The sequence below is a fragment of the Dendronephthya gigantea genome, unplaced genomic scaffold, assembly GCF_004324835.1.
Source record: "Dendronephthya gigantea isolate DGI-Jeju-01 unplaced genomic scaffold, DenGig_1.0 000030F, whole genome shotgun sequence".
In the NCBI taxonomy this organism is placed as follows: Eukaryota; Metazoa; Cnidaria; class Anthozoa; order Malacalcyonacea; family Nephtheidae; genus Dendronephthya; species Dendronephthya gigantea.
The window spans coordinates 620,709-646,886 of record NW_021163040.1 but is presented as its reverse complement, the minus strand read 5'-3'; the positions used below and the strand labels follow the sequence as shown (position 1 = coordinate 646,886).

Genomic DNA, 26,178 nt, shown 5'->3' with positions numbered 1-26,178 from the left:
TGCCGTAATTATCACTTAGCGTAGGTCAGCAGTTAGCCAATAGTGGCATGCACTTCTTATCACTTGGAAATGCAAAAATAAATTATGAAGTGTCTTCTTGTCCTTTCTTATTACACAAATTAAGTGAGAACAGTACAAGAATTAGAATGGTTACCAACGGTTGTCTTTAATGCAACCTATATACGTACTAGTTCAAACAGCAGCGAATTTTCGACATAAAAATGCATGTTCATCCCTATCTCTATTCTTATGAATAAAAAAAACTATTCTTATGAATAATTTTTAGAGCGATTCCAGAAATCTGCATTGACATATATCGTCATTCACATCTGCCCGCTTAAAGGAAAGCGTTCTTTGTTGTGCCTGAAACTCGTGAAATCGGAAAAACTCTACCTGAATTGCAAGTGATTTTTTAAATAGCCGAGTAATGTCAGATCCTCTCCTACAAGATGATCCTTCACAATTGTAGCCATTGGGACAACAATGTATATCATCTGGGTAACATTCAGCTTCTGGCACGCGAGATTTAACCATGCAAGCGTGAAATGTTTTGAGGTATTGAAATAAGTTACATTAAAAAAGTGTTCTAATTTCTCTTGTTTTGGGCATAAATGTCCAATACTGACGATCGGTATCCGATCGACAAACCACTCTTACAGATGGTACGGATGGATCGACCGGACAATCTTGCTTACCGTCGGACAATATTTTGCCGTTGCCCGAAAACCAATAAAGGCCTGCTGCGAGGGTTACTGCGCGCGTGTCTCGCGTGGTAGTGCACGTTCAATGTGCGGCGTGTGAATGTCGAATGGTCCGATCGATCGATCCGATCCATTGGACAAACATCCTTACCGTCCGACAATTTTTTTACCGATGGCAAAAATGGAAAGCAAACGCCAATCAGTGTGAGCTTAGAAGTATTACATACAACCATGTTGCCTCGTTCTTTAGAAACCTTATTATAATTTTATATGCCAAACAAGCTTAGTACATGAATTATAGCATCAAACTGGATTATTCTAAACTGTAATATATAATATATAAATATATATATATAAATGTATATTGCCTCGTTCTTCAGAAACCTCATCATAATTTTACATGCCAAATAAGCTTAGTACATGAATTAGTAAAATGAAGCTTAGAAAACGAATTGTATTACATACATCCATGTTAGCTCGTTCTTTAGAAACCTTGTCATAATTGCTGCGGAGCGAGCGAGCCTGAAGCGAGCGAGCGTAGCAGCAGTCTAATTGGCGTAGTAGGCAGTGAAAGGCAAATTTTTAGGGTTGCGTTGCATTGTGGTTGTGCCTAGTGACGCAGTTGTATCAGGCCTGTTTGTATGCGCAGTTGTGCACAAATTAATCTCACGTTTCAGTGACATGGATTAAATACCAATATGAATTAAAACTTAAAAGTCAAACGTCCAAGTCTGGAAGAGGTACCAGTCCAGATTTAACATACATTCTGTTCTTCATTCGCCTTTGTTTTCATTTATTATAAGGTTGACAGTTGCTTGTCGTTTTACCTGATTTCTACTGTAATTTGTTTTGATTAACAATATAAATATTCGCGCATTGATGTCGAGATTTTTGCGCATTGATGTCTAGATTTTTCGTTTAGCATATCGTACGACGCGCGATATACAGTATTGACTATCAAATCGTATTTTAAGTATATTGTTGATTGTTTTGCCTGTTTGGACTTATTTTGACTCAGTGTTGATAATCCAAGTTTATTTTCTCATCTTTGTCATTGTGCCTCGTGTTTCATTGTCATAGTGTGCCTGGGTAGTCTGCCGTATTCGAATTTCATTTTTTTCGAACTGATTAAACTGTTTGTAGCTATTCTCGGTTTCATTTGCACTACGGTACTGCGCTTATTTCTGTGTGACGTTTACTAGGGGTAAAAAGCTCAGTAAAAGCGGCAATTTAATGTTTAAAATTAAAAATCCTAGTGTTAACACTGTTATGTTTTACATATTTGTCATTGCGGCTCGTGTTTCGTTGTCGCTTGCCGCATGTAAATACAGTAAATGAGTAGCAATTCTTTGAAGAAACTGATTATATCTTCGATTTCATTTGCACCTTTTCGCTTGATAGTATTTCCTATTTTATCTTATTGTTAGACCACAGTTTAGTTTGATAATCCAAGTTTATTTTTACATCTTTGTCATTAAGCCTCGTGTTTCATCGTCATAGTGGTCTGGGCAATCTGCCATATACGAAAATACAGCAAACCAGTATAGCAATTCTTTGAACTATTTAAGGCAAGACGACGATGCCGAAGGGTCGCCGAATACATCAAAGGTGGATTGTCCTGCAGAAGGAGTCACTTACATTATTTTGTTAACTTTAGAGTTTAGTTCAGGCCCTGTTACACGATGCAATTTTTTGCAACTTGCAATACAACTCTACTCTTGAGAAATGTAAAATGCCAAAGTACGTGTTTTGCGTTGATATTTTATGCAAGAAAAATTTCACCTTAACACGTCCTTTGTTAAATTAGTTGCGACGTGATCGTGTGACACATATTTGACAAATTTCAACGCTTTTGTAATATGTTTTAACAATTGTACAGTTTTGCCAATCCTGTTCTTATATATGATATTTGGTTGAATTTGTTTTTAATGCCCGCAGCAATCCCTACCTTGCAGGTAACCTAGTTTTACATGCTAAACAAGCTTAAATAGTGCATGAATTATAAGTGAAATAAAGCTTAGAACACGAATTGTATTACATACAACCATGTTGCCTCGTGTAACGATACCGACAAGTAGACTCAAATATACTCAGAAAAACTCCACGTATATTTTCATGTATTTACAAAACTGTTGATAAAATAAATATAGCGAGCACACCCCCTCGTCCAAGTCACATGACGTCTATACTGACGTCATATATCGTTACATCTTCCCCTTAATATAAACAAATTGTTTGATACTGTTCTATATAAACAACATTAAAATGTTTTGCTGTTGAGTTTGTTTGTTTGGTTTTTTTTTTAAAATTTTCTAAACAAAATAAAGGCTGTAGATCTTAGTGCTTCATGGCCAGAAAATTCGGACATATTTAACATTCTACTTCCGCCTAAATTTGCATATGGTGTCAAAATAAAGCTTCGTGAGTTTATAGTAAACTGTAATGTGCACAGTACTAAACGCTAAAAATACACCTTTAGGTAGGTCAATTATAATTTGCCTTAATTGCTCGTTGCAGAGCAAGTTAATCTTAATATTTTTATACAGTATTTCAAAATGTTTGATTATCTCTCAGTATTCGTCCTGCATTTTCAAAACAAAGTTTTGGTCATTTATCACGTTGAATACCATATAAAACGAAAACCGTAATAGCGTAGAAATAAAATAAAAATGCAGAGCCGACATAAACCTTTGCCAGCAAAATATTACCTCAGGATCTTCAATATGACACGAGTTACAAGAAACAACCAGGGCAAATAGCAAAGATGCAATGATTTTCTTAAATTTTGCAAAATTTAAGAATGCGCAATATAATTTATAGTTCTGCAAACGAATAATATTTGAACAGATATGCAAATTTGCTACGGCAATCTGCATATTCCATGTCCGCAATTTCTGGCCATGTTCTGGTAATCTTTATGCCACTCTGGCGGACGCCTTTCTCGCGTAGATCGACGGAGAATCGTTGCTTCTTGATCAGTATTAGGTGCAACAGACATCCGACTTTCGTCTCTACCCGAGCTGCTTGGCAGGTTCTGGTTCTCCTTATCATGATTTATGGGAGTAACTTGGGTATCTTGTTCCGCAGAGGGCGTACTGGGGACAGATTCCGTATCGGTAAAATGATCAGTCGGTTCGTTTTGCAAATCATCCGTTCTGATAACCGGCGCGATCTCTTTAGTTACACGTAAGTGACGACGATTGCGGCGATAGCGTCTTCCACAAATCTCGACTTCGAACGATCGATTCCCGAGCGAACGTATGCAGGTACCAAGCGACCAATGATCATCTCCCGGGAGTTTCATCCTTACGGCGTCCGCCACTTTGTAAAGGTTGTAGGGGTTGACACTTCTGGTTATAGAAGCTTGCTTGTTTTGCTTTGGAGCTCTCTATTTTCTTCTTTACCCTATCTTGCTCGTATGGTCTGAGAAGGCTCTGACGTGTTGGAAGCAACGTACGAGTTCGTCTACCCATTAGTCTTTGCGCTGGTGAGGTTCCTACATTCTCAGTTGGGGTATTCCTCCAGTCCAACAGTGCTAATAGAGGGTCTTCCCCGCTGGCTTTCGCCTTCTTTAGTAGGGATTTACAGGTTTTAACAGCGTTTTCAGCGCGCCCATTAGATTGAGGATAATGTGGGCTCGATGTTCTATGCTCAATTTGCCATTCTGCTGTAAACTGGGCAAATTCTGTTGACACAAATTGTGGGCCATTGTCGGAGATTAATGTATCCGGGATTCCGTGTCTAGCGAATTGGACTTTTGATGCTGTAACGACGGCTTTCGATGTCATCCTTGTCAACTCTTGAACTTCAAAGAATCCACTCCAGTAATCAACGATGATGAGGAAATTCTGCTGTCCCAATTGAAATAGATCTTCTGCGACCATTGACCATGGCCGGCGAGGTACTTCGTAGGACTGGAGTGGTTCGCGGCACTGTTCCGGCTGATTTGCTTGGCATATTGATGCTTCCCCGTCTGACATTGCACAATCACTTGTACGTCCTTTTCCTTGTTTTATAGTGATTTTTGTTGTTTTGTGAAACGCCTCGTTGGTGTAGGATATCCCACACCTGACACCATGTAACGATACCGACAAGTAGACTCAAATATACTCAGAAAAACTCCACGTATATTTTCATGTATTTACAAAACTGTTGATAAAATAAATATAGCGAGCACACCCCCTCGTCCAAGTCACATGACGTCTATACTGACGTCATATATCGTTACACCTCGTTCTCTAGAAACCTTATCATAATTTACATGCCAAACATGATTAGTACATGAATTATAACATGAAACTGGAGTATTATGAATTATAAATATGCCAATATAGCAATGACAATGAAGCTTAGAACACGAATTGTATTACATATACAACTATGTTGCCTCGTTCTTTAGGAACCTTTTCATAATTTTAGATGTCAAATATTTAAGCCTAAGCCTTCGAAACATTAAACGTTTAACTATGAGCGGCAAGAGACGATGGGTTTCACATAATATTAAATATGGCATTAAACTTTGGCTCGATAGGCAATCCAATAAGCTTGGATGTATGTTAGTTATTTTTAAAAACATAAATTTCAAAAGATCATGAGCTTAGATAAATAACAACCCACCGTCTCCTGACCGCTCATGGTTAAACGCTTAATGGTTTGGGAGGGCGACCTTCATTAAATTAGCTGTAAATTAAAACATGAAACTGCATTATCATAATACATGCCAATGGACAAATACGTCATCCCAATTAGGCATGAGGCTCGTGTGAACGCTAGTAGTTAACCTGTGGGTATGTTCCCGGAAGTAGCGGGAGCTCTGAACCGTGTCAATTAGTTTCCAGTCCGGTCGTGTGAGGGATATGCGTGCGCATGTTAATTGAAATACGTCACTAATGGGAAATGACGGGTTGAGAAAGTATGAATATTAATTGCATACGTTGCAAATCGAAATATCAGGTTGAGAACGGGTTTATGTTATCATGGTAGAAATATTTTACCTTTGATAACAATTCGAAGTCAAAATCCGTGCAATTTTACCTGGATTGTACTTTTCGGTTTAGGTGAAGTTATATTTTTGAAGAATATATTTAGAGACGGCCATGTTTTAACAATTTTGAGAAGGTTGTTTTAACGCTGTGGACGACATACGTTCTGTGTGTACTCTTTGAACATTTGAACAAGACTGATATTCAAAACGATAGCTTACAGTGGAACGGATTAGATAATGACATGTTAATGAGTTTTTTATTACCGAGTAGAAAATATTTTATTTGTCAGGGTACACATTTAGTATTTAGTACAATAATAGTATTTTCATAACTTTAGCACAGTTTATTTTAAAAGTTCGTTTTCTATGTATGCTTTGCGATGCTTCCCCTCTGATAGTTCATACTTTAATTTTTATTTGTTCGTAACATGCGTCAATATGCCCATAACGAATGCACGAGCGCCATATTATTTCCATACACCAATTGTCATGTTATCGACAAGAGCATCCAAGATTTCATAACGTTTGTCAATATATCCATGACGAACGCAAGCGCGCCAAATCATTCGAATAAACCGTTTGTTTGTAAATGTTTGACTTTCATCCCAGATAGGTATCCATTTTTCTTTTGCCTTTTCCGTCAGTTCATTTAGAATTTTATTTTCAAGATTGGAAAAACACATGTCGATACGTTGTATAAGTTCGTCCTTCCATAAAAATCTGATGTTGGCTGTCATAATGTCGAATGATAAGTAATATGCTGTAGCGTTTTCACAGTAAATGAAGCATCTTCGGTTACCAGATCCGCCTATTGTTAACGAAACTCAAACCTAATAGCCCTTTTAATGTTGGCGATACTGCGATAGTAATGAATTGATCAGACAATAGAGGGATTAATGTGAATATAATTAATTACGCTAAAAGCATTGCAATGAAACGTTTCCCCTGGTTAGTTTGCTAACAAATATTATACACTAAAGGATTCGGGGTAAAAATTTTTTACTCAATTTACTAACCCTATTAGTGAGGTGGCTATTTTAATATTAGCGACACTGGGATGATAATGAATTGATCAGATACAGAGGGATTAATGTGAATATATAATTAATTACGCCAGAAGCGTTGCATTGAAACGTATCCCCTGGTTAGTTTACTCATAAATATTACACGCTAAAAGATGATTCAGGGGAAATAAGTTTACTCAATTTTCAAACTATTTGCCTTAATGCATAATTTGACTGAAGTGACTCTTTCACAGTGACATTGTGAAAACAAACGAAAGTACGTGTGAGGAATAGTAACGATTTAGTTCATTGATGATGAGAATAATGTGTGTATGATTAATATGAAATTATTAATATCATAGAGATTTCGTTTACGTTCTTTCGAAAATTTGGGGGTTTTTAAAAAGAACCGGGTTTTTTTCTTTTTCTTCTTCTTTTCCTTGCTTTAAATCTTCTCCAGCTACATCGAGAAGGCCTCAACTTCGACTTTGGCACAGTGTTGGTACGCCCAGGCATCCAAGTGTCTGCCACAGGTCTCTAACCAGCCCAGCTGATCAAACAGTTATTCTGCTTTGGGGCAGCCAAAGCATTCCAAATTAACTGAAGGGATGCTTAGTTTTTTTAGAAAATCCCTTTCAATAATTCCGCCTTTGTAGGCAATCGTAGAGTTTGGGTTCTTTTTTTTTCCTGTAGAAATTATCCACGATTGCCTCCAACTGCGAAATATGGAATGCTTTGACGCCCTGCGGCACCCCAGACGGTAGTTTGTGGATTTTCTTCTGTACGAATTTGCACGCCTTTTGGTCTTTTTCACTTAAATCCGACCAACGAAGCCCAATATTAAAAAAAGAAGGATTGCGGAGCTCCTTGCAGCGGAGTTCTCTTCCTACTCGAAATCCGTCCATATTCACGACAGCTACGATGTCATTTTTGCAAGCCATTGCGAACGATGAGCGTGATTTGTGAGCTGACTCAAATATAAAGCGAATTAATTTCGAAAGTGGGCGTGCCGTTCACTCTTGGCTTAATATCTCGTAAACTTTTCATGAAGTTTTCTGCGATCGTCGCTTCACAAACCCTCTCCAATGCCTCGTCAAAGTACATACATATGCGGCCGGAAAGAAGAAAATTTCAGATATGGATTAACGATTTTAACATTTATTTGTCTTGCAATTAGTTACAGCAATAAATAATAATTTCTTCTAAAACGTTTTTTTACCATTGGACTAAATTTAAAGTCTAATTATCATCATCGTCATAATCTTCACTGTCTTTATTTTCCTCGTCATCATCAATCTCGTGGTCGCTTAAAAGCCTTTTAATAAGAAACTTTCTCTTATCAACTGCAGCTTCTATTGCTTCTTCTGGCTCAAAATCATCATTTTGAATAAACGCATCTTTTGTGTTCATTATTTTCTTATGTACTGGATCTTTCTTTAGTTGTCTTATCCACAAAAGGCGCTCTAAGTAGATATTTTCTAATTCTTTCTGGAGTCTAGGCATAATATTCAAGTAAGCTTTCTCTTTAGCAGAGTGCTCATCGAAACCTCTGTTTATGAGGCGTTCTTTCATTTCCTCGAAAGCTGTGTTACTTCTTTGTTTTGCTTCTTCTATTAGTGGTATCCAGGGATCCATTTCCTCTCCAGATTCTGAGTCAGTCGCCGTCGAACTTCCAGACTGCTGAGTAGAAGTTGTTGAGACATCGTCACGGAAATCTCTTTCTTGACTGTCCGAGTCTGTTTGAGACATGTTTTTTTCTTGTTCTCGTAATGGACAGTATTCCTGTTCGTGTCTACGCTGATTGTAACCGCGATTAAAGTATCTTCCGCAAAATTGGCAGCTCATTCCCTTAGCACTGGAGGCGTGAAAATGCCTTGTTATCGAGCAGTAATGCAGTTTTATGAGCAGATGAGCATGTGCTCATGAGCAGTTATGAGCATGTGCTCATCTGCTCATCGCATAAAATGGCACCCGGTTCATTGAAATTTTTCAGGCCCAATATAATAATTTATATTGTTCAATTTAAAAAAAAATAATGTCGGTTGCAATTTTTATGCGATGAGCAGATGAGCATCTGCTCATGAGCAGTTATGAGCATGTGCTCATCTGCTCATCGCATAAAATTTGTAATCAACGCGTTGCTTGGACCATAAATTAAGACACGGATTAACGCTTGTAACAATTTAACTAAGTAGAACAATTTTAAAAATATCTTAAACATTTGTCTGGGCAGGTTTTTTCCATTTCAAAATAGAGGTGGAATATCGGTTGCAAATTTTATGCGATGAGCAGATGAGCACATGCTCATAACTGCTCATGAGCAGATGCTCATCTGCTCATCGCATAAAAATTGCAACCGACATTATTTTTTTTTAAATTGAACAATATAAATTATATTATATTGGGCCTGAAAAATTTCAATGAACCGGGTGCCATTTTATGCGATGAGCAGATGAGCACATGCTCATAACTGCTCATGAGCACATGCTCATCTGCTCATAAAACTGCATTACTGCTTGATAACAAGGCATTTTCACGCCTCCAGTGCTAAGGGAATGAGCTGCCAATTTTGCGGAAGATACTTTAATCGCGGTTACAATCAGCGTAGACACGAACAGGAATACTGTCCATTACGAGAACAAGAAAAAAACATGTCTCAAACAGACTCGGACAGTCAAGAAAGAGATTTCCGTGACGATGTCTCAACAACTTCTACTCAGCAGTCTGGAAGTTCGACGGCGACTGACTCAGAATCTGGAGAGGAAATGGATCCCTGGATACCACTAATAGAAGAAGCAAAACAAAGAAGTAACACAGCTTTCGAGGAAATGAAAGAACGCCTCATAAACAGAGGTTTCGATGAGCACTCTGCTAAAGAGAAAGCTTACTTGAATATTATGCCTAGACTCCAGAAAGAATTAGAAAATATCTACTTAGAGCGCCTTTTGTGGATAAGACAACTAAAGAAAGATCCAGTACATAAGAAAATAATGAACACAAAAGATGCGTTTATTCAAAATGATGATTTTGAGCCAGAAGAAGCAATAGAAGCTGCAGTTGATAAGAGAAAGTTTCTTATTAAAAGGCTTTTAAGCGACCACGAGATTGATGATGACGAGGAAAATAAAGACAGTGAAGATTATGACGATGATGATAATTAGACTTTAAATTTAGTCCAATGGTAAAAAAAACGTTTTAGAAGAAATTATTATTTATTGCTGTAACTAATTGCAAGACAAATAAATGTTAAAATCGTTAATCCATATCTGAAATTTTCTTCTTTCCGGCCGCATATGTATGTACTTTGACGAGGCATTGGAGAGGGTTTGTGAAGCGACGATCGCAGAAAACTTCATGAAAAGTTTACGAGATATTAAGCCAAGAGTGAACGGCACGCCCACTTTCGAAATTAATTCGCTTTATATTTGAGTCAGCTCACAAATCACGCTCATCGTTCGCAATGGCTTGCAAAAATGACATCGTAGCTGTCGTGAATATGGACGGATTTCGAGTAGGAAGAGAACTCCGCTGCAAGGAGCTCCGCAATCCTTCTTTTTTTAATATTGGGCTTCGTTGGTCGGATTTAAGTGAAAAAGACCAAAAGGCGTGCAAATTCGTACAGAAGAAAATCCACAAACTACCGTCTGGGGTGCCGCAGGGCGTCAAAGCATTCCATATTTCGCAGTTGGAGGCAATCGTGGATAATTTCTACAGGAAAAAAAAAGAACCCAAACTCTACGATTGCCTACAAAGGCGGAATTATTGAAAGGGATTTTCTAAAAAAACTAAGCATCCCTTCAGTTAATTTGGAATGCTTTGGCTGCCCCAAAGCAGAATAACTGTTTGATCAGCTGGGCTGGTTAGAGACCTGTGGCAGACACTTGGATGCCTGGGCGTACCAACACTGTGCCAAAGTCGAAGTTGAGGCCTTCTCGATGTAGCTGGAGAAGATTTAAAGCAAGGAAAAGAAGAAGAAAAAGAAAAAAACCCGGTTCTTTTTAAGAACCCCCAAATTTTCGAAAGAACGTAAACGAAATCTCTATGATATTAATAATTTCATATTAATCATACACACATTATTCTCATCATCAATGAACTAAATCGTTACTATTCCTCACACGTACTTTCGTTTGTTTTCACAATGTCACTGTGAAAGAGTCACTTCAGTCAAATTATGCATTAAGGCAAATAGTTTGAAAATTGAGTAAACTTATTTCCCCTGAATCATCTTTTAGCGTGTAATATTTATGAGTAAACTAACCAGGGGATACGTTTCAATGCAACGCTTCTGGCGTAATTAATTATATATTCACATTAATCCCTCTGTATCTGATCAATTCATTATCATCCCAGTGTCGCTAATATTAAAATAGCCACCTCACTAATAGGGTTAGTAAATTGAGTAAAAAATTTTTACCCCGAATCCTTTAGTGTATAATATTTGTTAGCAAACTAACCAGGGGAAACGTTTCATTGCAATGCTTTTAGCGTAATTAATTATATTCACATTAATCCCTCTATTGTCTGATCAATTCATTACTATCGCAGTATCGCCAACATTAAAAGGGCTATTAGGTTTGAGTTTCGTTAACAATAGGCGGATCTGGTAACCGAAGATGCTTCATTTACTGTGAAAACGCTACAGCATATTACTTATCATTCGACATTATGACAGCCAACATCAGATTTTTATGGAAGGACGAACTTATACAACGTATCGACATGTGTTTTTCCAATCTTGAAAATAAAATTCTAAATGAACTGACGGAAAAGGCAAAAGAAAAATGGATACCTATCTGGGATGAAAGTCAAACATTTACAAACCAACGTTTTATTCGAATGATTTGGCGCGCTTGCGTTCGTCATGGATATATTGACAAACGTTATGAAATCTTGGATGCTCTTGTCGATAACATGACAATTGGTGTATGGAAATAATATGGCGCTCGTGCATTCGTTATGGGCATATTGACGCATGTTACGAACAAATAAAAATTAAAGTATGAACTATCAGAGGGGAAGCATCGCAAAGCATACATAGAAAACGAACTTTTAAAATAAACTGTGCTAAAGTTATGAAAATACTATTATTGTACTAAATACTAAATGTGTACCCTGACAAATAAAATATTTTCTACTCGGTAATAAAAAACTCATTAACATGTCATTATCTAATCCGTTCCACTGTAAGCTATCGTTTTGAATATCAGTCTTGTTCAAATGTTCAAAGAGTACACACAGAACGTATGTCGTCCACAGCGTTAAAACAACCTTCTCAAAATTGTTAAAACATGGCCGTCTCTAAATATATTCTTCAAAAATATAACTTCACCTAAACCGAAAAGTACAATCCAGGTAAAATTGCACGGATTTTGACTTCGAATTGTTATCAAAGGTAAAATATTTCTACCATGATAACATAAACCCGTTCTCAACCTGATATTTCGATTTGCAACGTATGCAATTAATATTCATACTTTCTCAACCCGTCATTTCCCATTAGTGACGTATTTCAATTAACATGCGCACGCATATCCCTCACACGACCGGACTGGAAACTAATTGACACGGTTCAGAGCTCCCGCTACTTCCGGGAACATACCCACAGGTTAACTACTAACGCTTTGTAAATGCGTATGCATTGTAGCCTCGTTCTCGTAACACGCTTTAGCGAAAGCGTTTATTACCGTTAGATACCTAAAAGCGTGTTGATAAGCGAGGCAACAGCCGAGTTTTTTGGCACACTTCATTTGAAGTTTATTATCTAATGGTAATAAGCAGCTTTTGAGTTTATTATATTACTTCTCAAACGACCTTATATTTAAAGAGAAATTTAACGTGAAAATTGAGACCGTTTATTACCGTGTATCAAGACAACGAAGCGTTGCTGATTTTCTTTGTGTTTTTCTTATGAGTTATGAATTAGCAGTCTTTAATTAAAACGAAGGCGCACTAAAAATATAGTCATTACTTTCATGATTGTATATTAACGGAAATACATTATATTTGCAGTGATGACAATTTTAAACGAGTCTCCGCAAAAATGTAATATTAAACGAAGTTGAAGTAAAAACATCATTGCATCATTTGCGTGCTAGAACAATAATACTACAAGATTTCGTTGGTATGCATCAGACAAAGAGCGTTGCGGCATTAGCGAAGGTGAGCTGAACTGACCAAGATATGGGCTTACCGAGAGTCGGTAGCCTGAGTCACAGTAACGCTTAGTTTGTAACTTGTTAGACAAATATATCAGTTTAACATCGCACGAGTATAACAAAATCATTTTCTACTTAGAACTTGAGTCTTGAACAATGGCGCGATGTTTAGCCATGAGTTCGGCTATCATCCTGTTGTTAATGTGACATTTCCGATTCTCAGTTTTAAGGCTAAAACACAGCAAGCATTCATGCGGCACTGCGCACTGCTTTAAGGTTTATAATTTCGGCCTTTAAACTTTATCATATAATGGAAGAGGATTCTTTATAGTTATATGCTGTAAAATATTTTACGCCAGCTAATTTTGCGAAATGTAACATTAAACCTTAAACACACCATATATAGTAAGACGTTGTAAAGCCACGATTTCAGCCATGTGAACAAGAAACAAAAAGCAGGATTAAATTTCGACTTTCAGAGATCATTACCATATATATTACGGTATAGACATAACTGTCTACACCGGTGTAAAGATCTTTAGTATATCATTTCCTAATCCCTCAGCGGGTGAAGTAGAAATATCGCATTTTTGCTGTCCTTTGAAAAAAGCGCAACTCAAGTTAACAAATATTTTATTGCTTATATTAAATAACAATAACTGTTCTCCCAATCAGTAAAATTTTTCTCCGACCGTAAGCACATTTGTCCGATAGATCCGATCGATAAATCTGACATTTCCACTTTCAAAGAGGCATAGCCTCCTTTCCAGGCTCTTTATTTTCCAACCGTTTGCTCTTCAAATGACCTCATTTTGCCATCGGTAAAATTTTTGTCCGACCGTAAGCACATTTGTCCGATGGATCCGATCGATCGATCGGACTGTCTGACATTTCCACTAGCTTCCACTGAGGCATAGCCAATCTCTCTACCCATACTCTTTATTTTTCGCCGTTCACTTTTCAAATGACCTCATTTTGCCATCGGTAAAATTTTTGTCCGACCGTAAGCACATTTGTTCGATGGATCCGATCGATCGATCCGATCGTACCCGCCTGTCTTTGAAAAATGGACACTTAGAAAAAAAAGTGCTTTAAAATATATTGGTCCAGCTTTTCATGCTGGACTGTTGTAATAGTCTGGATGTCATAAATGACGTTATGCTGTATTTGTTTACGTGTATACATGCATCGTACAAACGTTTTCCGACGGTAAGCAAGTTTGTTCATCGGATCGATCGGTATTACATGTATGATAGATTTCTCCATCGGACACCGATCGCGGGTATTGGACATCAATCGTTTTGGGATCAATTCTTTCATTGCATCAGTACTTATACACCCATGTCAATCAAGTTAATTTCAAATTAAATGACGATCTAACCTGAATGTACGGACTTTATTCTTTTAACGCTAAAAGGGGGAAATCGGGAAAATCGGGCGGAACTAGGTTAAGCTAAACAGCCTTCGTTCGTACAGGACCCTTCGTAGAGAATTTCCGTGGGAACGAGATTGGAAACCCGAATATGCACTGAATTAGGCTTTCAGGCAGCATTTCTACCCATGGGTAACCTAGTTAAGAATATAACTCACAGCATCTTGCAGTTGGAGACATTTTGTTGATGAGAGATGATCAACCAGTCACTCGCACAAAGTGGAGAACATGTAAATAGTCTTCATGGACAAATCCGAGGGGCAAAACTGAGTGTAACTGTCCCTGCTCGCGCCAGGCTTCGCGCAAAATGTGTAAATACTTTTTCGTTTTGTTTTGTCGAATACTAGCTGTCGAGCATTAGTTTGTGCTAAATTGAATACTCATTAAACTTACGTACGTCAATAATGATATTGTGAAGATGATTGTATGTGTGGACCGGACAGCGTGTAAAGGCGCGAATGTTGCGTTATAATACGTTACAATGCGATATGTAGCTGTATGTTAAAAGCGGAATTATACGGCTTTTTACAAATAAAAGATTGCATCTGGTGCTTAATTAACCAACCTTTATTGCGGCATTTTTTCTAAATTGCTTCACAATTTGAGATCCCCGACTACAGAAGCCTCCTGATCCTGAACAGGTGTAGCCATTGGGACAACAATGTAGATGATCTGGACAACAAACGGCGTTCGGTAGAGGACAACATCCCCACTGGCCACTTTCCAGTTTACAGCATGTGTTACCACTTGGGCACTGGACTTCGCCACCAGGACAAACTACGTTCACCTATAAATGTTATAAGAAGACAAGAACTAGCAACGAAATCTTATTTCTTTATAGAAAAACTCTGGGGACTCTTACACTCTCTTTTGAAATTGTAAAGCTGCAGATTTTCACTATATAATTTTAGAAAAAATTTTCACCTCCCTCTTTTTTTGTTTAATTTGGACAAGTAAGGAATCTGATTCCCCAGATTATCAGGGGATCGACGATGCTCCTCCCCCCCCCCTAAATGTTGTTAATCGGATGCGCGGTAAACCGAAAACATTATCTTGCGGCTTGCAAATCTAAGAGTTTGAAAAAAAGTGCGACCTCTTCTATTAGACGCTGCAAATGTTTTCTCAAGCTACGCCAAGATAATATCTAAGAAGATGATGTACGCGCATATACGCGTGATATTTCACTGACGACATAGCAGTGTGGGCTACAAGAAAATTTCTTAAATTACCAAATTTCACGGAAATTGGCTAAGAACTTGCTTAATAGAAATTGGCCTAAAAACCTTCCAAATCCATCATTTAGAAATTGGCTAAAAACCGTTCAAATCATCCTGCAAATTTGCATCTGGGTTGCATCTTGCTCTATACCTCATTTAAAAACATTTCCTGCAAACAAATTTTACGTGGTTTGTCAAAGACTTAAATTGACAAAGGTTTAATCCTAGCATAGGCGAGTAGGGGATCGTACAAATTGGTCCTCCTGATTTTGCAGTAAATGGGGCAGCTACAAATTAACGTAGGAGCAAATAAGACATATTCAAGCAGGGATGACTTCTCTGAAGACATTTCCTCATTTGGTTGCTTCAGTGAGACCCGCTTTGAGATTTGTTTGCGATCTGGATTGTGAGTGGTACGCTGTTGGCTTCTTCTCAGTTACATACTTTTACTATCGTGGTTATAAACTACTAATTGGATGAAACAAGAGTATTCTCGAGAGTACACTACTACTCATCGATAAATTAATGCCTCTTTCATCACAAATTGCAATTCCATGTTTCTTACTTAAAACACGAAGGCATGCTTAAATATTGTTGGTGATCTTTTCTTGTTAATAGCAAAAACCATATCATGCAGGATTTTGTTTGCAAAAGAATAAACGTTCCCATGCAACATCGAAAAATCTATTGTATCTTTTTTCGTATTGTGAGATGGTAAGAATAAGCAGACAGACACGCTTGTAGGCTCAGAATCCAAGAGCATCGTTCGTTTGTAAAGGTGTCGTGCCGACATTTGAGTCTTTTTGTTAGTCTTCTTCCACTAATTTCTTCTCGAGCAGGGACAAAGCCAAGAGTGGCTTGCCGTAATTATCACTTAGCGTAGGTCAGCAGTTAGCCAATAGTGGCATGCACTTCTTATCACTTGGAAATGCAAAAATAAATTATGAAGTGTCTTCTTGTCCTTTCTTATTATACAAATTAAGTGAGAACAGTACAAGAATTAGAATGGTTACCAACGGTTGTCTTTAATGCAACCTATATACGTACTAGTTCAAACAGCAGCGAATTTTCGACATAAAAATGCATGTTCATCCCTATCTCTATTCTTATGAATAAAAAAACTATTCTTATGAATAAAAGCTATAAGAGATAAATTTCTATTCTAAAAACATTCTGAATAATTGTGATTTGCATTCAAAATTTGCATTGCATGCAAAAAAACTAAAGTAATTTGCATTCAAATATTTAATTAATGAGCAACATTTCTGGCAATGTGCTTATTGCCGTGTCGAGTTTACATTGTCATTGGTCGCTTTCCTTTATGCAGAAAAAACGGTCAGACCAGACCATTTATATTTCAGAACAGACTGATTGCTTGTTTTTAGAGCGATTCCAGAAATCTGCATTGACATATATCGTCATTCACATCTGCCCGCTTAAAGGAAAGCGTTCTTTGTTGTGCCTGAAACTCGTGAAATCGGAAAAACTCTACCTGAATTGCAGGTGATTTTTTAAATTTTTGAGTAATGCCAGATCCTCTCCTACAAGATGATCCTTCACAATTGTAGCCATTGGGAGGCAACAATGTATATCATCTGGGTAACATTCAGCTTCTGGCATGCACGCGAGATTTAACCACGCAAGCGTGAAATGTTTTGAGGTATTGAAATAAGTTACATAAAAAAATGTTCTAATTTCTCTTGTTTTGGGATCAATTCTTTCATTGCATCAGTACTTATACACCCATGTCAATCAAGTTAATTTCAAATTAAATGACGATCTAACCTGAATGTCAGGACTTTATTTTCTTAACGCTAAAGGGGGGAAATCGGGAAAATCGGGCGGAGAGACGCGCTTTCCTTCTGAGTTCTGCCGTATTGAAGATCTTGTTTGTTTTAGAATATAAAAATAATCCTACTATTTTTAAAGTTTTGTTTCAGTATTAAACCGAAACCTGCCCAAAATACGCCTTTCCATTTAAATGCTTATTTCAAATGTAGCCTCCTCCGCAGGCATCTCTTATGCATTTATATTAGGCATTTATATTTGGCCTGGGTTAGCTGGGTCGCGCAATTTTTTTTTCTCACTCCCCGACACAGCTAACCCAGGCCAAATATAAATAGTAGGCTATTTCAAATGTAGCTATACTAACCTTTTCGTTAACAGTTGTTGGAGTAATCTCACTCATTGCTTCCATCAGTTTATTTGTCTCAACTTCTATTGCCACTGCTTGGTGTAACACCAAAATCGAAACCAGGAGAAAATACATTTTCATTGCTAAAAAATATTCTTCTCTTTAAAAAGGTTGAAATATACATGATAACGCATGCTCATGCCAAGGTTATATATATCAACGTTTGGAAAATCACCAACTTTTTTGACAAATTGCCCCCTATTGCCTCTGTTCCGCGTCCGCTTAAAAGTAAACTTTGGAATTAAATATTATTCAATTAATCTGTTCAAATGATATAGCTATATGTACTGTATAATATATGTGGCATTATTGCTGGGATTCAAACGATGAGATGGAAAATCATGATGTTAATAATAGTCAATCCTATAGCTACCTGTACAATCTATACTGATTTTAATGAATAAGAGTATACGCACGGTGATGAAACAAATATATACAATTAATAAATCGTAAATGCTGCATCGGTTTAAACATTTCCCGAAGGGAAAAAGCTTGGAAACGAGGAAGATGCGTTACCGCATTCACTTTCATTTTCAGGCATTTCGATTTCCTGCGTCCAATCATGCATGCATGCATATAGCCTGACATTATCACAATCTATTGTGAATCCATTTATTTTCTATATTGCACAAGATATTCATTGTCATATGACTGTTAATTTACAGTGGACCAAGGTTATACGCTGGATTTTGGTCGCGTCGAGGGCAATTCAATCAGTAAATGATGAGATCTAGTCATCTAGATGATAACCTCATCTATTGTTCGAATTCGATCGACGCGATCAAAATGCGACGTATAAGCGTGGCTTAAGAGATTTAATTTTATAAATGACAGCTCTGACGGAGATGATTGGAAAGAAAAATAACTGGATTACGCGTTCACTTGACGCTTGGTTTTGGCTTAGAAACTCTGAAATTGATATATTATGTCGACAACGATTTAACTTTTTACTTCAATAGCATCTAACGCCATCCACTACACTTGAAATGAACCGCAGCTGCATGGGTAAGAATAATAATAAAAATAGCAATAAGCTAGGATAATAATATCCTGCATGAATACATGCGTAGTCCGATATCACAGTTATCTGGCTTATACGCAAACTTGGCGCTCATTTTGGCCTAGAAACATCGAGTCATCGATGTATTGTGTCAACAACAAATTAATTTTTTTACTTCAACAACACTTAGAGTAGCCAGTGTCCTACGTCACTTGAAGAGAACCGCAGGTAAGCAGTGACTATTTTGGAAATTTGGAGAAAGATTTGTATATATATGATAGAGATATATATATATATATATAAGATATGTATAGAGATATATATATATATATATATATATAATATATATATTAATATATATATAATAAATATGACAAATTTTTTATTGCGCGTTCGGTTAATCCATTATATTCCTCATGGTTTCATTTTACAAGGTCAAGATTTTATTTAACATTCAATAATATATTGACGTCATTTAAAGATAAATCCTGTATTCCCACCATCTTAAGAAACATTGTATCTATATAAGTTTATATAAGTTTACTTTTCGCCTGATGCTGGCCTAATCTCAAACATCAATGATTATTAATTGATTATCACACGAAATGTGAATTCCGCAAAAGTCGCAGGCAAACCTGCCTCAGAAATTTAATATTCGCTTGGGTCAGCATATAGCCTACAAGCAAGGAGTCGATGAACAAAGTGAAACAAACAAGCATGCAGGAAGCTCAATTAAATATCGCGCAAATACAAAACCTGTTAAGACATGTATATATAGTAATCCGCCCCGCTTTTACCAGGTCATATAAGATAAATATATGCATGGTTATATTGCGAAAGTGCTATCTTGCATTTCTATTTTGGAAATAGTTTCATCGCGAAAGTAATATGTTATACTGTCGATATCCTGCCACTTATTCGCAAAACCAAATTTGAAAGACGATGAACTAAACGAGGAGACGTGAATTTTGCCCGCTTTTCAATGAATCTCAGTGTTATTTCAAAAGATACCTCACAAACCTAGCGCGGACCTAAAGATCTCGTTCAAACCAAGTTGGTAAGAAATAGGAAGAGCGAGCTTTTCTTCGTTCAATGTTACTTCTATTTATTCTGATTTCGTTTCATCCCGTGATACTGTAGGACAAGCAACATGCAACTTGATAGGACATCTCAAATTGAAAGTCATGAAACGTGAGCTTGCGAAGTAAACACGAATTTCGGTAGAACCTTGCACAACGGCACCAGCACCCGCGCTGCTTTACCCAAATGCTGTAAAACGCAAGTGATATAAAAACATTTCGACTTACCCGCTACGTAATATTCGAATGATTCACCGCCAAGGTCAAACAAAGAATGAGAACCGACCTGCTGACACGAACAGTTTTCACAATGTGTGTTGCACAATTGGTAATGCACGTGACAGACGCCTGACGTTTATGCTAAAAGCAATGGGTTTTATACACGTCACGCCGAACGATAGGTTCCTCCGGTTTTTTTCTGATTTTCAATCAAATTGGTATTCTCATTATCTTTTATTAATCTTGTTAGGATCATTTTGAGAGTAGGATTTGGTTAATTCTAGAAAATTAAGTTAAGAATGATTAGGCGAGAGCTGAATCATGCGCTGAATGAACTGTAGGAGCGACGTTGGAGCAACATCAGAAATGCGTACGCATATTATAAATATCAGGTAATAAAATGACAGAGTTGCAAAGAGTTTAACCTTCCCCCGGTAGGATTTCAAGTTTTGAAAACCTTCCTCAAGATGACGTTACGTCACTGAGTCAAATGGCGACCAGAATAAGGAGATATTTGTTTTTTGGTACATGCATGTGATCAATTAGAGTGTTCAACTTTGAACCTTCCACACAAACCTCATTTAAAGCAAACCTTCCTCACGGGTGGTACCCGCGTACCCACAGCTTTTTTGCAAATATGTGGAATGATAATATATTTAGAAAAATATGGGCGATGCCGTCTTACAATATATCATTTATGGGCCCTCTGCAAGCTTAAGGGGGACTCAGCAAAGTGTTCATAGATTGATAATCCATCGAGATATTGGGAAGGGGGGTGCAATGTATACTAAAAATTTCCGAATGAAAGCAAAATTTTCGGAAACCAAGTTTTCATAGGAAAACAACGTGCTGTAAGTAAGCTAGCTATGGTAAACCATCGTTAAGATCGGCATGGTTCAGCACTATATGATTATGTAGCTATAATAGATGTATCGAAATATATATCGAAATATGAGGTGATGTGACTATTTCAGTACCCAACCCTAAATCCACCACTTCCAGTAAGCCTCCCCCCCCCCGGAACGGCCCTGATGATGGAAAAAGACAATTATTAATATTATCCAAATTAATGAGATAAAAACGAATGAATTAATGAGATAAATGGTATAATTTCATAAATCAACAATACTTATTGCAACATTACCTGAAAAAATCAAACTGTCATTTAATGTTTTGTAATGCAATTGGGCAATATTCTCTGGAGTTCTCTCAGGATATAGCTCCTGATTAGTAAATTTGAATTCGATGCACGTTTCAAATTTCAATGTCGTAAGGTCCTACATTGTTGTTTTGTTGAAATCAGTATTTTGTTTCTAAACGTTGAAATATACCTTCAAGTCTTCGACAGTAAAAAATATTGAAGAATATAAGTGTGTGATGAAGAATTGATTCAGTTAGACGTTCCAGGGTTTTAGACGTTCCAGGGTTCATTCTCCAACCCCCCCCCCTCTTTAAGGTTTAGCTACCTCCCTGCGACATTATCAATCAAATTAAAACTCTAGTATTTTATGAAGTTCAGCACATTTTGTGTACGACAATGGAAAAATTGCATTCGAATAACAAAACAATCCCTTCCGGGAGCAAACTGTAAAATTTGTAGAGTAAATATAATTAGAGCTCGTGATGATTATGATGAAAAAACTCTCTTAATATCTGGAGATATGCAAACAAAAGCCTAGCTTCTCAAATGCCCATTTTTTATGCACACCAACGACCAAAATTAGTAATTATATTAATTCATTGTCATCGAGGAAACTTTTTCAAAAAGGACCTCAGATGGAGTTAATATGAGTTGGCTATATATGAGTCGTCTATACGTTTAGTTTCTTGAGTGAATTCAGTAAACTTTCATGTACCAAATAATAGTTCTTTAAAATCAATCTTTCCACCGTATCATATTTTGCTGTATCCTCTACAAAAATTCCCGTGTTGAAGAGAATATTGCGGCTCACTCGTATACCATATAATATTTTCTATATATTTAGCTTAAAACACGACTTCACGTCTGTCAATCTTCAAAGGAAAGCCTTTCATTTGTAGTCTTCTCAGATTATATAATTTTATGATGACGTTACGAAATCTATGACGTCGAGCAAATTCAGCGCAGCCCCCCCCCCAAAAAAAAAGGAAATTAGCCCGTACGCCTATTATAGTGGTCTCAGCTTGTAGCTTTCTGTAATTCTATCCCTCTCCCGTTCTAGTTCACTTTCCAATTTCATTTTATCTCTCTGCCACTTTCTCTGCCACTGCTTCCTTTGGCATTATCTATATCTTTCTCTACATTATCAAGTTCGTTACTTTCGTAATCATTGCTTATCTCAACTACACTATTTGTTGGTGTAATTTGATACTTTTCTAATGCAGAAACTTGAAAAGCTGATTCATCACTCACACTTAAACTCATTGAGCAGATCTTAATTCTCCCATAACGTTTCTATGTCGCGGTGTTTCCTCTCTCGAATACGAGCTTGACTTTCAGTTTCTTAGCTTAAATAATCTTTCCTTTAATGAACGGAAACAACTTTCTCATTGATCAGTAATTCATTGTGTGTTAGGCATAAATCTACACAGGCGTAAATTTTAATTTTACTTATAAGTCCTTCGAGTTTCTCGTTTTCTTATCAGTCAAATTTTAAATGTTTTCCTAAAAGGATCATGCTATCCTTAAATCTCAAATCGACGAATTTTGTTTGGTTTGTTAGACCACAAAACCTTCAGCGTTGAATGCAGATATGTTAAAATAACTATAGTTTCTCACTACACCGTGTGTTGTTGTGAAAGTTTGTGAAAGCTAAATCTCATCATCGATCTATTGTCCGAATTGCATTCGACGCGACCAAAGGGGGACGCATAAACAGTCACATGCAGTGGTGGATCTAGGGGTAGTCAGAATAAACCTACATCTTAAAATCGCAATCGCGTTGGTTGATTTTTATTTAAAAATACTTCTTTCCAAATGGATAACCAATATTTAAAATTAAAATGTATAATATATATAATAATATATATATATATATATATATATAATAATTTTATTCTGACTACCCCACTACATAAACTATGCTTAAGGCAAGTTTTCATATGACATAATTCGTCATGATAATTCGCCGTAATTTGCATAATTATGATAACATGATAACGAATTACAACGAATCATGACATCAGAGTTATGACGAACTATGTCAGACGAATTATGCAACTGTTAAGGCGGATTTCCACTTACAGCGAAATCGTTCGCTAGCGAAATATTTGCATATTTTCTTTTGAATTGAGAACGGTCAAGTCGCACTAATTTATTTATGCTGTTAAAATTCAAAAGAAAATACGCAAATATTTCGCTAGCGAACGATTTCGCTGTAAGTGGAAATCCGCCTTAAAGCTAGTTATATATTTAGTTTAAAGAGGAGTGGTCCATTACCTGTCGTCCTTCGCCAGAACCATGCATTGATTTGCATTTATTTCATGTCAAATGACTCTCAACTGACGCTCGCATGCAATGTGAAACGTCGACGTCACTGACTACAGAACCTTGAAAGACTTTAGTCTTTAGAATCTTCATTCATCTTTTTCACGTTAATACTAAGTCGATACATGCCGAAATGGTCACCGACTCATCGGAATCAGCGAGTGCTCCATATAATTACGCATGCAGTCTGCAATGTGAAGCTTCGCTAATTATTCATTTCAATGTCATTAAATGTCTACATATTAAGAGCCATGTGCCTGCCGGTAATGGTCATCGGCTAAAGCTCGTGATATTCATCGTCAGGAGTTTCACGAATTTAACGATCTGCAATTGAAGAAAAAAATAACTTTTGCCACGAGAAATTTAATGTTTAAAACCTCACTAAAGGAAATTAGGACAAAAATATAAAACGAAAACAAAAAAGAAGACACATGCATTTATAGATATACAGGGTGTCCCAAAAAAACGCAACCACTTAAATATGCAAGAATATTAATATTGTTCGGGTTTGCACCATAGTTCAGCTAAAATGACTTTTAGCATTGTAAATGAAGGATTAAGAGCCATTTTCAATTCCCAGAGGTGCTTAACTATTGCGCTTTAGAGCTGTATTAATGTTCTGCATATTTAAGTGGTTGCTTTTTTTTTTGGGACACCCTGTACAGGGTGAGTCAAAAAAAACTGACACCTTTGAAATTCAAATTAGCTGCGAACTTATGGCTGGAATATGACAATTCCCATGTACAATCAACAAAACCGATTTGATAATACTGTTCTTTTGTATTTACCGAGCTTAGAATGCATTTTAACTCCCAATGGGAACAAACTTTTATGTCTTAGGTTAATTAATATGATATGCTTCGTATACTTATGAAATATTTTAAGCAACTTCTGCCACATTACAGCCGCTATGCGACTAATTTGCATAGCTAATTTTAAGAATTTTTTATCACTGCACATATCACAATAGTAATAGTGGAGAGGGGGACATGATAAAAATGGCCCTAACTGGAAATTGGTAATTTAAAGATGGGGGGGATTGTATGTGTTCTGCAGGACCTCGTGCAGAAAATTTTCTGTATTTTCGAGTCCCTATGACTTCATTTCCAGCATTTTGGGGGACAATTAGTATGAATCCATCTCGGCAGAGTGAGGTCTGTAGAGAAAATGCCATTCATCACTGCACATTTCTCATTTTATCACTGCACACTTTACTTTTATCACTGCACAAATTGGTTATCACTGCACACTAAAATTAGGTATGCTAATTTGAATTTCAAAGCGTTTTTTTTTACTCACCCTGTATAGACCCGTGCTTTCCAAAGCATGAGACATGCAGATTATGAACAAATGCAAATTATGACAAATGCAGATTATGAACGGTTTCGTCGAAATTGCTATGCTGAAATTGAAGATAAAACAAAATTATGGTACCAAATCAAGCGATGAATGATATAACATTACAAAAAATTGGGCAAAAATGTCATAGAATGCATGGGCGCTTGCAATAAATAAGCAGAACACCTACAAATATATGGCTAGGAATCGTCGACAATTCAAAGAGAAGAATTGAACACGCCAAGCTCAAATCTAAACATATTGTAATTGCAGATCATTTCAACGTAAACATAGCTATTAATATTTACTCACCCGTCTGCTTCAGCCTGCGGCATGAAGTCATTTTAAAATAATTTACTCACGCAATCAGCTTTTTTTCTGAATCCTTGCCGTTTTGAATTAAGAGTTCTTCGGCTACATGGACAATAGCCGTGGAGAAAATTCTGTTTCCAATTTGCCTCCTAAATTAGCCACACGATCTTGATTCCTATTGGTCGAATCTTTCCCAAACTCGACATATTTGTTAAAGCCGGCACCTAAACTTTGTGCTCTTAGAACATGCTATGTTAATTTTAGATGAAATTACGAGCTGCATCTATTTCAACACCCTGCACATACAGGGTGTCTCAAAAAAAACGCAACTATTTAAATACCTATATTACAATAAGGCACAATGAAAATTTTATTTTAATTTCTCTAGAAAATTTTAAATTTTTGTAGGCCTATTTACCATCATCAGTTTATAAGTTGTGTTAATCCCCAGGAGCAAAAATTCGCGAACAAGTCATTCAAATTTTAACAATACTGTTAGGTGATTTCAATAATTTGGGGGGTTTGGGGACACCCTGTATATCATCATGACGTTTACACAGGCTTTATATAGCGCATTCCTTATTGAGCTCCGACGCATCACACATTAACCACGAGTAATAAATAGAAAATTTCAGTAATAATTTATTTCCGAAAAGAAAGAAGCCAAGTTAGCCAACATTGAACGATGTACTATTGGCGAACAAATTAAAAGCGGTTAACTTTGCAACTGTTTATTTCAACAAGTCGTGACTAGTTCGTAAGGCGAGTCATAAGGTCCATAAAGTTCATACATGCAAAAATATAGTTGCATGGACACGTCTTGAAGAACCCTTATGTCTCAGTAATATTCCAACTATATAATCTAACTCATCTATCTAAGCAATTCGCATGATTACCATTGCCAGTATAACGGTAATTCTGATGATAAATTCGAAAGAATATAGCAAATAACAATAAATCACAATGCGAATATCACCAGCTTTTTTACTCAAAGGAACATGCAAGGATATAGAGCTGAAACAAAATGTTGTAGACATGCATGCAATGAAATTACTTTCGTCCTGTTATATGACA

General features: G+C 36.8%; 1 protein-coding gene across 1 annotated transcript in view; it reads right to left on the bottom strand.

The window, feature by feature from the left end:
* The window catches only part of LOC114524140 (progranulin-like), a 43,877-nt gene extending 23,773 nt beyond the window's left edge, over positions 1-20,104 (bottom strand). The window contains exons 1-3 of the mRNA XM_028545260.1: positions 19,998-20,104; positions 17,649-17,773; positions 14,845-15,066 (exon numbers count right to left, since the gene is read on the bottom strand). Of these exons, the coding sequence (XP_028401061.1) occupies positions 14,845-15,066; positions 17,649-17,771 (345 nt within the window). The 5' untranslated portion in view covers positions 17,772-17,773; positions 19,998-20,104. The remainder of the gene's footprint in view (positions 1-14,844; positions 15,067-17,648; positions 17,774-19,997) is intronic.
* Between the last annotated feature and the right edge of the window lie 6,074 nt (positions 20,105-26,178).